This window comes from Mastomys coucha, unplaced genomic scaffold, assembly GCF_008632895.1.
Source record: "Mastomys coucha isolate ucsf_1 unplaced genomic scaffold, UCSF_Mcou_1 pScaffold14, whole genome shotgun sequence".
Classification (NCBI taxonomy): Eukaryota; Metazoa; Chordata; class Mammalia; order Rodentia; family Muridae; genus Mastomys; species Mastomys coucha.
In genome coordinates, this window is record NW_022196896.1 from 61,928,022 (window position 1) to 61,943,446 (window position 15,425).

The 15,425-nt window shown below is 42.3% G+C and overlaps 1 protein-coding gene across 22 annotated transcripts in view; it reads left to right on the forward strand.

Annotated features, from left to right (window-relative positions):
* Dst (dystonin) overlaps window positions 1–15,425 on the forward strand; it is a 415,027-nt gene that overhangs the window by 201,561 nt on the left and 198,041 nt on the right. For 13 of the 22 annotated variants that reach the window (XM_031367095.1, XM_031367096.1, XM_031367099.1 and 10 more), the window contains 3 exons: window positions 12,324–12,413; window positions 12,944–13,042; window positions 14,527–14,604. In XM_031367095.1, coding sequence (XP_031222955.1) covers window positions 12,324–12,413; window positions 12,944–13,042; window positions 14,527–14,604 — 267 coding nt within the window. The remainder of the gene's footprint in view (window positions 1–12,323; window positions 12,414–12,943; window positions 13,043–14,526; window positions 14,605–15,425) is intronic. The other 9 variants (XM_031367121.1, XM_031367120.1, XM_031367111.1 and 6 more) reach the window with 2 other exon arrangements.

Below are 15,425 nucleotides of genomic sequence, written 5' to 3' on the forward strand. Positions count from 1 at the left end.
CCCCTTTGCTCATCAATTGCTGGAACACTTTATATAGATAATAGAAAATGCAAAGGAAAAGGCAGACACTTTTGTCTGTGAAATTAGTGACTCAGCAGCATTTATACAGACCCACTGTGGGAGGTGCTCTGATGGGTTCTGGGAACCAACACTAGGCTTCGGTATATTGGAATTTGTTTAGTAGAGATTGCACATCTGTTTCTAGAATTTCTCTTTTTCTGCACCGGCTGAGCAGGCACCCAAAGGTACACAGCTCAGAGCATGGCCAGGGTTAGTTGCAAGTATAGATGACTGCTGATGTGTTCAGCCAGCATCCTTTGACTGTGTTTCTGAAAGGTACTGTGTCAGGTCTGAGTCCGGGCCTTGTTCTTTTAAGGTGCTTACTCCAACATATTTTATGAACGTAAAATCATTCTAAAAGGAAACTGATGATAAACATCCTGAACCAAGGAGTATGGTTCTGTAGAATGGTGTACTAGAGAACTTGAGTGGAGGTTAATTTCAGATAGCCAGAGGAGAAGTAAGAACAGAACAGGTTGTGAATAGAAAGGCATACCGTGAGTATACTCGGATAGTGGCGGCTTCGAGAACTTCAGGACCTTCGCTCTTCAGCAAGGCATTCTTTTCTAATCCTCTTATATGTCATTCCAGGTATCAGCTCCTCAGACCTGGATTTAGAAAATACAGATCACAGAACTGGCTTTCTGGGTTGCTGTCTTTGTTTGAGGAAAGAAAATAGCAGCAAAATGTCAAGAGCCATAATGGGACAAGCTAATAACTAGCAGGTGATCATCCTGAAATGGCCTGCTTAGATCATTATATTATCTGCGACAAGTGCACCCTTATCCAGCAGGGCTGTAAGGGATTCATTTTAGGAAAAATTTCTGCTATTAATATGCTTTTCCTGTTATTATTATATATATATAAAATAATCACTAAGTAATAGCACACCCTTTTGGAGCAGATCTCTGCAGATCTATGAAGATGTACTGTCTTGTAGTGATGTTATATAGACAAATAGATGACTTAAGTCTTAATGATGATCTTTTAAGAATTCCTAAAATTGTATCAGTGATTATTAAGCTCATTTATAGTGGGACTGCTATTAGGTCCTTTTCTGATAGTCAAAACTGTGATGAGAACTCTGCCAGTCTCCCAAGTGTCACCAGTTAATTGCTCTCAGATAGTAACCAGACTTTCTCCTACTCAGAGCACATTCCAAGAGGTGTAAAACAATTAATCAAAGGTCATAAAAAAGGGGACTAACAATTTATTATAGGTGCTAGGACAGAAGATAAAATATTGACTGGGTTTATCTATACGAAACTTCACTAACAACTTAGTCTTTGGTGAACCTGTGGAGCTGAGACAGGTGATGGATATTTAGCTAGATAATTACTTCTAATGGTATGCATGTAAACATTCTCTGTTGTAAACTTCTATTTCAATTTATGATTTGATTTTCTGTGTGAGCTTTTGATGAACTTTTTAACATGTGATCATGTATTCTGAAAGATGTTTAAGGGCTGAGGACAAAGAGAAGAGTCAGAACTGAGGACTGAGGTGAGAGGAACGGAGCTGAGAAGAACTGAGCTGAGAGAGGAATTGAGCCGAGGAGACGTTTTTTAGATAGAACACTTCTTAGATTAGAAGGAGAATGAAGAGTGGAATAACTTAGAAACTATAGGTAACATAAAATACTAAGAGCAATGTGCAGAATGCAGAGGTAGGCTTAGTCTTATTAAAGGGAACAAAGCTTTTTTCTTACAAACATGGGTTTAATTCATTTAGCATTAAAAGTGTACCAGCCTTTTCTTTCTCTGTGTAGTAAAGATTGGAGATCTGTTTTTCATCCAGAATGAGTGAGTTCTTTCTGCACCGGTGCTTGGTCTTTTGCTCCACATGCATGTGTAAGTATGTAATTGTGAGAATGTGTGCATGTGTGTGTAAGTATGTAATTGTGAGAATGTGTGCATGTGTGTGTTAAGTATGTAATTGTGAGAATGTATGCATATGTGTGTTTAAGTATGTAATTGTGAGAACGCATGCAAACCGGGCCCAGTTGATTTGAATGGGAATGTATAGATGAATAAATGAGCATGAATGAATCTGTATATGAATTTACGTGAGATTATGCATATTCACTTATGTAAAAGTTTTTCCTTCTGTGAATGTTATTCTCTTCTCCTGGTTCAATAGGAGTTTATTGCTCCAAACTTCCCCCTAGCCTGACAAGCAAGAGGCATCTGGACAACAGGGAAAAGGCTCTAGCAGTTAATCCTTTACTTCATCTCCTGCTGTTTTAGGATGAGGTGCTAAGTGCCAGAGACTGTAGCTTCTGGCCTTAGAGGAGCACAGAAGGCAGGCCAGCTACAATAGCACAGTAATTTAGACAAGTAAGCTTTTTATTATACAGTAACCCTAAATTTCTAGTAAGACAAAGTCTTACCCCTGAATCTCCTAACACAAAGTCTTACCCTCTACCTATGCTCTACCCCCTCTGCTGCCTCAAGAAGAACCAACAAGAAAGAAGAAACACCCAGTCGGGGCAGCAAAAAGAGATCACTGAAACACAGGAGCTGTATGTATGTAGCAGAAGCCGCTCGACCTTGTTATTTGGGCATTATCTGAAAACTGGTTCCCATTCATCTCTCTCTGTACCAGTGGTCTTGATCATACATAATCCTAGGCACTTAATCCTAGGCTTAATAAGAAGATGTAACCAATTGTTCTTAGTTGCTAATTGGTAAGGACTTGAGGAAATGTTCAGTTTACATATAAAGACCAAAGTGGCCGGGCGGTGGTGGCGCACACCTTTAATCCCAGCACTTGGGAGACAGAAGCAGGTAGATTTCTTAGTTCGAGGCCAGCCTGGTCTACAGAGTGAGTACCAGGACAGTCAGGGCTACACAGAGAGACCCTGTCTGGGGGGAAAAAAAGGAAAGACCAAGGTGTGTCAACGCTAAGAAGGCCTGGAGGCTGTGAAGTCACCTTTTGTACCATGACCCATTTGTCTGAAGGAAAGAAAGCAAGAAGTGTCCCTTGTAGTGGCTAGAGATGCCTGTGTGCCCTGCAGGAGTTTGCAGCACTTACCTGTTCTGAGAGAAGCACGCTTGCTCCTGAGCCTGGACTCTGAGTCATTTTTTTCCAAGCTGGTGACTCCCCGTTTGCTGTGAGACCGACAGAGCATCCACATTCCTCATTATGTAAGCTGTCCATGAAGCTCACCTCTAAGGGCTTAGGGACAGTTGTTTTTTGTTTTGTTTTGTTTTGTTTTTTTGCGGAATCCTGAGAGTATACCCGAAACAGTTGTTATAATAGATTAGGAGTTTTTCCTCAGTTTTAAAATAAGTACATGCAATAATTTGGAATCGTTCTTGAATTTTTTAAGAGAGTGTGTTGGGGGATCTCCTCCCCTTTGACCTCCTTTTCTCTTTCACAGCATGTGTCCTTTTGCAAATCCTTCCTCAACACCCCCCCCTTTTTTTTACCCCTTTTCAGTCTCCATTTTACTCTTTTAAGCCTTTCTTACATTTATAAACACATGCGAACACACACACACACACACACACACACACACACACACACGTTACAGGGTAGGATCCACATCTGAGAGAGGACATGGGGTTATGTCTTTCTGAGTTTGGGTTACATCACTTAATGTTATACTTTTCCCAGCCACCCATCTTCCTGAGGATTTCATTTTTGTCTTTGGCTAAATAAATTTTACATGCGCCATACTTTCATTAGTCATTCATCTGTTGGTGGGCATCCAGGTGAATTCCATCTCCTTATTATTGTGAGTTGAGCAGTAGTGGATATGAGTATGCAGTATTTCAGTGTCAGGATGTGGAGTTCCCTGGGCAAATGTCGAGCTGGGTCACGTAGGTGGACTTTTGCCTAGTTTGTGGTTCTTTCTACAACCCTTTCAACCATCTAACACTAGTCAGTAGAGAAAGAATGATAGATGGGAGGGAGAGAGTGCGAGAGAGAGAGAGATATAGAGACAGAGAGAGAGAGACAGAGAGAGAATGAGTGTGAGTATGTATGTGTGAGGGGTAATAAATGAGGCAGCAATATCATAGACTACTGACTAGGGACATCCAGTTCCTTGGGGGGTAAATTTGATCTTTGCTACCAGGATATCTAATTTCTTTTTTGTCTCTTCACACACAACTATTGGACAAACTGCAACCAATAGCATCTAGCCACCAGCTGGCTAATCTTCCACCCCATCAGGGCTCTAGCATTTACATATCCTCTGAAAAGTTCCCAGACCTCCAAATGTCACAGACAGAAACTTATCTGCAGCTGGCAACAGCACACCCCTACTAGAGCCTGAGGTAAATCACAGTGGCCTGCTGTTAAGCAGCTCCATAGCCTCACACCTGGGATTAAAACTTAAACATAGCCCCATCATATTTCTGTGTTTTTTAAAGAAACCAAAATTCTCACTACAGGGTCATATATCAGGTGGTTCTATTTTTAATCCTTTGAGAGGTCTCCTTCTGATTTCCATAATGGCTCTCCTCCCACTAGCAAGGTGTAAGACTTCCTTTTCCCCTACATCCTTGCCAGACATGCTGAAGGTCAATATTTTAAGCAGTGTGAGTGATGTAGGAAATAGATGTAAAGGATTTACTAATGAACTTGCTTAGAAAATGTTGTTATATAGAGTAGAATTTAAAGGAGCCCTGCCTCCATTTGACTGGAAGATATGTAGAATAACTATAGAATAATGTATAGAATACGTACCAGACTTATTAAAAGCTGTAAGAAAGGAAATTCATAATTAAAGTTTAGAGGTGCTGAGAAAGTTTCCGCTGATGTTTATTCATGAAGATTGACCTCCAGTTAAGCTCCATTCCCATAAGAAAAAGACACAGTCCTGACTTACAATCAGACATTGGGGCCATTCCCCAGAGAACAAGCCTCTAAGGAGCAGCTCAGGGTCACAGACATCACTAAGTTCTGCCTGGTCCGTCATTAAGTCCCCTGTGCTCTTACCAGGAAAGTCATTAATTCTGCCAGGTGGGCATGATGAACCTGGGAAACTACTATTCAGAAAGAACAACACTGGTGCACTTAAGAAATAACCCCTTGCTGTGTTAATCTCCTGTTTGCCCAAGTGGCCAGACTTGGAGTCTCCTGTTTAAATTGTTAAGTGTAAAGTAGGCCTGAGACCTGCAGGAGACTGAAGGACAGCAGTGTATCGGGAATGCACAAGCCTAAGGTTATTGGACTCTGCTTTCCTGGCCAGCCCCTCTTTGGGCATTAGCCAGAGCTGGGCATGCACTGTAGTAAAGAGCTTTTTCCTTTGCTCTTTCCTTCTCCCCGGGAAATCATATTAGTTCTGAGATACTTGCTTGGGATAAAGATCCATTACAGTCCCATTAGTAGGTAAACACCTGCATCCTGCAACTCGATTACAAAGCCCTAGAGGTGACCCAGCTAAGCAGCGTGCAGGCTGTTGTGTCCTGGCATGGCTTGAGTCCTTACTGGTGCTCCTCTGTGTTCCTTCCCTGCACTGTGATCACACAATGGATTTGTATCAGTTTTGTTTCTGGTGGCCACTCAGCAGCTGCCTGGAACTGCGAATTGGATTCCTTTACTCTGGAATCCTGTTGAGCCCCGCACCCATGTTTTCTCCTATGTATTATCCCATGTTGGTGCACCCATGTTTTCTCCTATGCATTATCCCATGTTGGTGCCATCCAGATTTCTTTGAAGCTCTGATAAGTAGTTGTAAAAGCAAAGGCATGCTGTTAAAGTGACCTTGCACTGGGTTGTGAACAACTGAGAGTGCACTTGTCTCACCAGAGGGGAGCTGAGTATACTTGCCTAAGCTCATTCCTAAGTTTCTGATAATTAATTTGGCCCCAGTTCATGAAGTTGATTCATAATGACTACAGAGTCATATCGTAGGTGATGTGTTTATAAAAAGATAAAGAGAGAAGGAATATGTTTTGGTGGATGTGTGGTGAGGTGTGGGGGCAGGGGAGTGCCTCAGAAGGCCCATGCTGAGGCTTCCCCTCCCCCTGAGGGACCAGCTACACCGAAGGTATAGTATAGAATAGAGTTTATTCAGGGCATGGGAAGGGGAGTTAAGAGGGTAGTAGAGGCAGAGAAAGGCAGAGGGGAAGAGAGAGAGAGAGAGAGAGAGAGAGAGAGAGAGAGAGAGAGAGAGAGAGAGAGAGAGAAGAGGACTAACAGTAGGGGTTTATTTTATAAACTACTTTTGAATTTCTATCAGGAGTATATTTTAACTAAAAGCAATTTGAATTCTTTAGCTTTTACATGATTTTTTTTTTAACCCTAAAACTTCATGGTTCAGTTTTTTAAAAAAAATCCAGTAAGCTAATACTTGAAACTGCATGGGGAATCTGTTTTAAAGTTTGTGTTAAATGTCAGGATTGTGACATGGTAGCGATCCTACCCTCCCCTTCCTCCCTTCTTTGCCCTCCTCCTCTTCCTCATCTGGGGAATTTCTCACCACATAGCTTAGACTGCTCTTGCTCCTGTGAGCCTGGTGCTGCAGTTTCCCCGGTGCTGGGATTGTGTGCGTGGGTCACACCTACCTTCTGTTGATTCCTGAGCCACAAGTGAAGCACATTAGCTGTTCTTACAGCACTCACTCCACGAGGTCTCGTTACATATGTCACTGTGCTCACAGGCTTTCTTCCCTGTCAAAAGTTTCATCAGATAGTGTATTGTTTCTTTACTAAGGGTTTTAAGTGATTAGGACTCCTCTTTTTCCTAGCCTTTTCTCTTTAAGAATTTGGAAGGAATGTGAATGAAGTAATGAAATCATGCCTGTAGCTGACTCCTCATCTACCCCTAAAATTGATCTTTACACAGTAGCAAGCACTGTGGTTATATGACACAAGTGTTTGAGAAAATATAGTGGGATTGGGCTTGGAAGATGCTCGAGAAAGTATTTACAAAGTGAGACCCTTATCCTCCTGCTGGAATATGAATGGGTGTCAATCCTCAGCCACAGAATACTGTACAGACTTTCCTAAAATGTCCTCCACTCTTTTCTGCAAGGACGGCACGATAATACTTGTTTAGGCAGTGCACACACACCCCATGGCCTCCCGATCCCTGTGAAGCAGCACTCGTGTGTTTGACACGCAAGTGTAATATACTGATGACTTACGCTGCCTCCAGAGAAAGTGCACAGAGATGGGGAAAGTCTACATGGCATGCTGGTTCCCGAGTTTATTTTTCTCTTTCAGTTATGATTTCTCAACACCAAAGTTCACGTAGCTATGGAAGATACGTAGGCTGGGGGGAAAACACACAAAATAGGTTTTTGTCACTTTTCCTTTATGTGGAAAAAAAAGCTAGAGGCAAAAGAAAGCAACTCTAACCCAATCCAAAATGAAACTTCACACAATTACAGAAAAATTTCCAACCTGGTTCAGAAAAGTTATTTGACATTAATGAAAAGGAAGGAAGGAAGAGAGAAAGATCTTTAAGTTTTCTAAAACATGGCAGTTTTGAAAGTTTTTTCTTGACATGTATGTGATCCCCTATAAAACCGTGGCTGAAATCTCAGGGTTGCTCAGCACTGGCCGTGGTTTTAACTACCACAGTTCCACCTTGTGGTGAGAGAGAACAAGACTTTCGGGTGTTTAGTGGATGCTGCACTTGAAAGTTGGAAGAAGAGACTTTCCTCCTCAAAGATCTAGTTGAGTCCACTGAGATGTGCCGATGCTCTTCCTGTCATCTCCCTGCTAGCATCACAGCAGATGGCGTTATTTCCTCCTCACACCTAAATATACCAATTAGAATTTGTAATAACAGGGAAAATTGGGTGTGTGTGTGTGTGTGGTTGATAATATTCTTTCACAATTCTTGATGAAATAATAATGATAATTTGTAATTCATAAAACAAGTCAGGTAACTTCTTGAGAATATCTTTAAGCCATTTTTTTGTATTTTTTAAAAAGGTCAGTTTTCATATCGGTAATTCGTATAGCAATATTAGTGTTTGGAAAAGGCTTGAAAGGAGCTGCTCTAGGAGAACCCAACGTCCCATTTTTTTTTCATGTATTTATGTGAACCATAAAGGAATCAAAGCATTTTAATTGATAGTTTTCACTAAAGCAGACCGACCCTTTTTACTAGTTAGCTCAAGGCAGTGAAGAGCTCTTGGGAGAAGCCATCATTTATCATCCCTGCCTTTTAAAAGATCGCCGATATGTTTGAGAGTTCTATGTCCTTTAAGGGAGGACTGTGGGTTCTTTATCTGGCTGGCCTGGCTGGCCATTGCCTCTGGGATGTGTGTGCTTTATCCAGGCTCTCTGAAGGTCCTTTCTAGCTGGCTTTTTCCTGAGGGCCCCTTTCTCCTCAGACAGACTGGGCCACTGGCTTTTGTGAGTTGGCTTCACTGAAGAGCACAGTTTACAGGAAAGTAACGAGACGTGGTGGAGGGAGGAATAACTCTCAGCCCTTGTTAGTTGGAACAACCGTCTTAACAAAAGGCTAAGAAGAACTAGGATGAATTTATGAACACATTCCACGTATGCACGCATGATTAGAGCCATCTGGGAATGAGCAGTTCTGGGCAAGAGCTTTGATTCCAGTTTATCTAGGTATTCAACAGAGAAGGGTACATTTTTAAAATGACAGGACAGACATAGACCACGGAGTCTCAAGGGGCAGGACCTCAGGAATAGTAACTGAGGGGCAGACAGAGGCTCACTGTTGAAGCTCGTTCTTGTCTATCCTCTAGTCACCATCTACAAGGGTGGAAGTCTTCTCTCTGGTTGAATCCGGAAGGAGGGTACTTCTATGGTATAACTCCATGTCCTGCTTTTAGGAATTTAAATAAAGGAAGGAAGGCTGAGATTATTCATGATTCTGCTTCCCACTGATTGCCCTTCGCTCAATGCCCTCTATATATGTATGTGGGCCACCATTTTCTCATTCCCTAATTTTGCTTAGTGGCCTTCAGAGCTTCTTAATATGTAATGTATGACGATGCCTGTCCCCCAGTTCCCTCTCTACTCTAATGTCACCTCACATGTCTTTAAATGAGCAACAGCCTCCTTTGCTTGGTACCTACCACACAGGTTTGAACCTCTTTGCCCTGTCCCCACGGCTTGTTCTTCTAGACCTGACATACCGTTATCTTCTTTGCTAAGTTCCTAGAGGCGGGACAGGATAGAGCCCTCTTGCTCCTTAGCATGTGAGTCTATCCATTTGATACTGGAATTTCTTCACCATCTGCCTTCTCAGGTTGAAGACTGCAGCAGACAGCACTCTCTTATATGTCTCTATCTTTAGGATGTCTTAGCCTGTGGTCCATGCTTAGCAAGTCCAGTGCATACTTAGCAAACTGAACTGCTGCTACACGTATGCCTTGATGATTACTCTTGATGGTCAAGTGATCAGATTGAGATACAGGTAGAATATTAGCCAATACTTTTCATCGTGTATCCATGAGGGCAGTTCCAGATACAAAAAAGCACTGATTGTGGACAACCCATTCCAATAGGCTGGAGCCCATCCATGGCTCTCCTCTCAGGATTAGTGGCTTCCATGATGGGAGCCACTCAGCTGTGCCACCCCCTCTGAGCTGTGACAGACTGCAGCATTCTGAGACCAAAAGTAAGAATAAGATGAGCGTTCAGAATCACACCCCAGCTTAAACTATCCTGGAGGGAGGATGGCGGGAAGCGGAATGTGGGATGTGGGAGGACTCTCTGTCTGGCAGGATCCAGCTGGAGGCCCCACCCTGATCACACAAGTGTTTACCACTGTCTTGTGGGCAACAATGTTAGATTGGCACAACAGATTCATTTATTTTGAGAGATGAAGCAACTGGCTGAGCATCACCCGTTACAAGGTGTTATTGTGTTACTGGGTGGTCCAAATCAGGCTCTCTTAGAGTAAGGCTGCTTCCTGTTGACACTGCAGACACAGGGGAAATGAGCAGGTGTAGATGCACAGTAGGCCTACTAAGCACCAAGTAGGCTTTACAGATTCCGGTCTGTGCCTTGGAAGGAAAGTAAGAATCTCTGTAGGGTTCTAGTGTGCAAACAGAAAATTACAGTAGTGCTTTCATTTTATTAGGACACATAGATATGCCTCTGTGTGTGTCGTGTATGTTCCCGAAAACATCCCTGGTGTGTGTGTGTGTGTGTATGTGTGTGTCATATATGGTAATGTGTGTACATCATGTATGTGTTGTGTATATTGCTTATATGTTTCTGAAAAGGCCCTTGAAAAGTATTTCGCCTCTGAATTAGAGTTAAGACCCTGAGGGGATTGTCAATAAAAATTGTCAATCAAAGATATCTTGATGTAAATATGCTAAAAAAAGGAGTAACACTTTCATAATTGTTTTGGGTAATTAAAGATTTTATAAATGAATGTTACATAAAATTATCTTCAAATCTCATTTTCCTGCCAAGAAGAAAATATCTTAAAACTTTCTTTTACTGTGGTGTAATCCATGACTATTCTAGTGCTATTCCGTGGGAATTGAGAAGTCAAACTAAAACTTCAGTTTGTAAAGATGGGAGAACTGGATTACACTCATTCCCTTTTGCCATGTCCAGCAGTTCCTTAAAGGTGCAGCCCTCAAGCCTATGTTTTGTCTGTGTCTGACAGTGTGATGCCAAATGAATACGTGAGACCTCGTGACTGGCAAAAAGGCCCAGACACTGCACCGAGAAACAAGTAAATTTAGTGTGACACTTCCTACGGAAATTTCTTCATTAGTCACGTATATTTTTAACACTAATAAAATAAAGTGCAATGGGATGGGAGTGTGGCTTGGTGATAGCTTTCTTGCCAAGCATATGAGCCCTGAGCTTGATTCATGTATAGTAACACACACACACACACACACACACACACACACACACACACACGAACCCACACATGCCATGCTCATACCTGTACACACATGCACACACATAAATGTATGTGTATGTTTCTACTCAACTAAGATAGTAAATGGCATTGAAGCCTGCGATTTGGGAGTAAAGACTTACCAAGCTAAAGGTTTGCTTCAGTTTGTCCTTAGGCTTTTCTTGAACAGTCTTGACCACAGGCTTCTGTTATTTTGTTACTTTATGCTGTGTGTTTGCTCAACATTTAGAAGTTCAGTGGCATGTGACTCATTCTTAGGAATTTGGAGAATTTGCTGCAGAGATGGGCAGGTGCAGGGATTGTGCCCTGGCTAAAGGAGGTGGGGTTCTGGTTCTTGAAACTTCTAGAGCAGTGGTTCTCAACTTTCCTATCTATGACCTTTAAGTACAGTTTCCCATGTTGTGCTGACCCCCAACCTAAAATTATGTTGCTACTTCATAACTGTACTTTTGCTATTGTTATGAATCATAACGCAAATATCTGATATGCAGCATATCTGGCAGGTGGCCCCCGTGAAAGGGTCGTTTGCCCCCCCCCCAAGAGGTCACAGCCAATAGGTTGAGAACCACTGTTTTCCGTGTTTTCTTTGCTTCCCTTCCTGTGAGCATCTCAATGTAATACAGTCCCGACTTGCAGAAAGGTGAAAAATCTGGGAGTGTCTCTGCCCCTGTGGACCAGCCATCTTCTTTGCCTCCTGTAGTGTTTGTCTGTGGAGTACAGATATCGTAGTGGGCAACTTATTACTGAACTGTCCCCGTGGAGCAACCTAGGCGGGGTCTTCAGAGAGCCTTTATTACCTCTAGCTCTAAAACCGCAGGCTCTGGTCAGGTAAGGGAGCACAAGGTGCTGTTATGAATGCCAGTTTCATGTTAGTGTTTTTTAGATTCTCCACCGCAAAGTTTAAGTTGTGAAAAGATTTGGAAAGAGGTCTCCTAACCTATGCTTTAATTTTTAAAATTACTTAAAGTAGTTACAGAAAGTTGTAGAAATAGTACATAGAATTCCGTTTTCTGTTACTCCTGGTTTCATTGATGGGTTTTTACAAAGTGCCTCTTGATCTGTTATATGTTAGATACTGTGCAAACCAGCTGGAGGTAAAAAATACAGTTCATTGTTAAGGTGGCCCTGGTTGTGTCAGGGTTAATGAATAAAGTCAGGATATTATATTTAAAAACCATAGGCCTATCATATAGTGGTCCAGTTTAATATTCAGTTTCAGATGTTAAAAAGTTAGTTATTCTTGTCATCTTTATGAATTGTCACCCCGAAAACCGTATTTTTAGGTTTTAAATTTACAGCTATTTTCAAGTAGTGAAAGAATAAAACAGAAAAATAGGTGTGTAGGTGAACACCCCTTGTGAAGCATGATCTGTTAATAATACTTCCTGGTTCATTCTGAGCCGCAGGACTAAAGATGGCTATCTTCTTCACCTTAGGTTCGGAAGCACGTGAACGACCTCTACGAGGATCTGAGGGATGGGCACAATTTGATCTCCCTCCTGGAGGTTCTGTCCGGAGACACCTTGGTAAGCTTGAGGTTTCCTAATTTACTTTACTGAGCATATAATTCCATACACACATGAGCAGGGCGTCTGCAACACAGATGTTAGTCTTCAGCAGCATTTGCTCTTCCAACTATGAGTTCAGCCAGACGAAGAGTCAGTTCTATTTGGTTGCTTCCGCATCCATCTTCGAGTGACATGAACGGGGACCTGAAGATACCTGCTTTCGCCATAGGCTCTATAATTAACATAACTATTTTTCTTTCTGCTTCTCCTTTTTATTTTTTTTTAACCTTTGGGTTGTTTTTTATTGACTTAAAATCAGTCAGATGTTCTGTATAACCACACACGGAAAGACTCGTGTATAGCAAGGGAGAAAGTAGCCTTTCTGAGATGGGCTAAGCCAGGCATCGCCTCCCTCCTTGTGACCATTGCTCCCTTGCTCGGTGACCTCTTCTCCCTCATACGTTCCGCTCATGCTCTTGTTTTCATTCCCGGTCTGTCTGTCTGTCTGTCTCCTTGCTGTCCTGTCTTCTGTCTGTTATATTCATTAGCCGAGGGAGCGAGACTTTTTGAAGACCTTACGGTTGGTGAGTGCAACAGCAGCATGCGAGTGTGAGCAGCATGAGGAGGTGGAGGATGAGGACAAGGGGGTAGGTGTCACCCCCGTAACTCACTAACCTAGCAGGCCGTGTGTGCAGGTGTGTGCAGTGCTAACCCAGCAGGCTGGTAACTCACGGGGTATAGGGAAAGACAGGGACCCAGCCCCGGACAGGGTGTGTGACGCGCACGTTCACAAACTGGTCGGAGGAAATGTTTTCTCTTTAAATTTACCTTCAGAGCTGAAATGAACGACATATTTGTCCATTACTGTGCCCTGCTACTTTAGAGTTTTTCATGCTCCATATCAACTTAGGATCCTGATGACTAGCATACTAATTTTTATGCACATTCATTCCCTTCTGGAATTGACATTTCGAACATGACAACTTTTTGCTCTTTTTTTTGGGGGGGGGCATAGGAGCTCCTCACAGTTTCCTTTAAATTAAACTTACTGGTATAGGTGGCAATATGTTTATCTGTTAGGTGTAAGACTTTGTCTTGAATCCCATAGAATCCACAGGGCGGTCTAGGTGACATTGAGCCGACACAGGTCAGCCACCTTTGCAGAAACAGATGAGCTTCTCTGGCCGTCTGCATCCCACCATCTAGATTTCCTTGGGAATTGTGCTTTTATAGATCCAGCTGGCGAATTATCAGCATCATCTCTACCTTGATACCAAACTTTCTTTTCCCTTAGTGGTGTGCTGTCTTTTTATCTCGCCACCTTGGATGTCAGCAGCTTGTGGTTAAGAGGGAGGGAGTCGGTCTCTTCTGCCCCTATTTCTTTTTCTTTTTTTGCTCTTACACTGCTTCCTGGGGAAGATTCCAGCCCCAGTACTTTTTCCCTTCTGCTAATGTGGAAAATGACAGCAGAGGAAATGACTGTGACTTGACACTTTTCCCGAGACTAGGAAAACAGTCACATTCAGTGTAACACGAAGGTGCACAGTCCTTTCTGCCTGTGTTACATCCAGCTTCGTGTATTTTACAGCTGGATGCAGTAAAATACAGAGGAAAGGTATTGCATAGTGAGTTGCTTTTTCCTCTCCTCCGTCACTGCTAAGTAAACCTCCGTCTTTCTCCTTAGTGTGTGTTTCTTTATTGTACTAATTGCATGTTGTTTTACCTCATTTTCATAAATCCATAAGTACAATTAGAAAGTCTGTCTTGCTGACAGTGTGTATTAAGAAGTAAAATAGAGAATTAGGATTATCTTTGTGGATTCATAGCTAAGCACCAGTTGGCCAGGATTGTTCTGTTAGCAAACACTAGAAGTCTCTGTGCTCTATGGCTTTCCTTTTGTTTAAATGAAGCACCTGGAATAAGGCATATGTTTATATTTAGGGAAGGTTCCTCATTCTGGAAATTCAGTCCCAGATAGTAGAGAAGAGTTAAAAGCCTCTTTAAAAATAAATTGTTGTGCCTACCTAACAAATAGTTTAAAAATATTAAGATGAGCAGAAAATATCTTTACATTAGCATGGTCAGTGGTACAAACTGTAGTTTTTTCACATCTTCCATTTTCTATCCTTAGCCCCGAGAGAAGGGTCGGATGCGCTTTCACAGGCTACAGAATGTACAGATTGCACTCGACTATTTGAAAAGACGCCAGGTATGATATTTTTCAGACTCTAGCATAAGTGATTAAATAAATCTGCCTAGGAACGAGTCAGGGAATGTAAAGGGTTAACTGGGTCTGAATTATGTCAGTTACCGTGCGCCATTACAGAGGCAGATATTTAACAGTGTTTTCGAAAGCCTGTTGCTGAGAAAAAGAAGTCGTGAGCTCAGAAAAATAGTGACTAAGCGGGACTAAGTCTCACTAGGGGAATTGGGATGCATCTGCCTAAGCAGGTAGACCTTTGAATAGCTACAGTGTGTCAAGAATGCGGGAGAGCTGCACAGCTCCAGGTAGGGGTGACGCAATGCTGGACTTGACACTTCCCACCTGCTTTATTAAAATGTTTCCATAGTTCACACCCTCCTTCTAGAAATAGTGCTAGCCAGGTTCTTACTCCTGGTAAGACAGTCTGCTATTTGTCACAAGTAGATAACCTGCTTGGTCCGCTTTGTGCAGCTTTCATGCTGTGTAATTCATAGAGAACAGAATTCACCCCTTGTGGATCTAGAGGCTGAGAACTGGACATGAAGACAGTAAGTCTCAGGATCTGGAAAGGGCGGCCTGTGTTCTCAGATGACAAGGGGCAGGGGTGGCAAAGTGGCTCTCTTACTCCATCATGCTCCCTGAAATAAGGAACAAAGTGTCCAACATAAGCACATAGAAATTTTGGTATTCACTTCAGGTTCTCAGTTCTCTTGTAGAAGCGAGTATTTGAGATCATCGCACTTACTGACTGTTGGAGCTCAACAGTTGATAAGCTTTGGTTCAGAGGATTATATGAATCTTTGATGTTTGCTCGGCTCCTAGAGGCT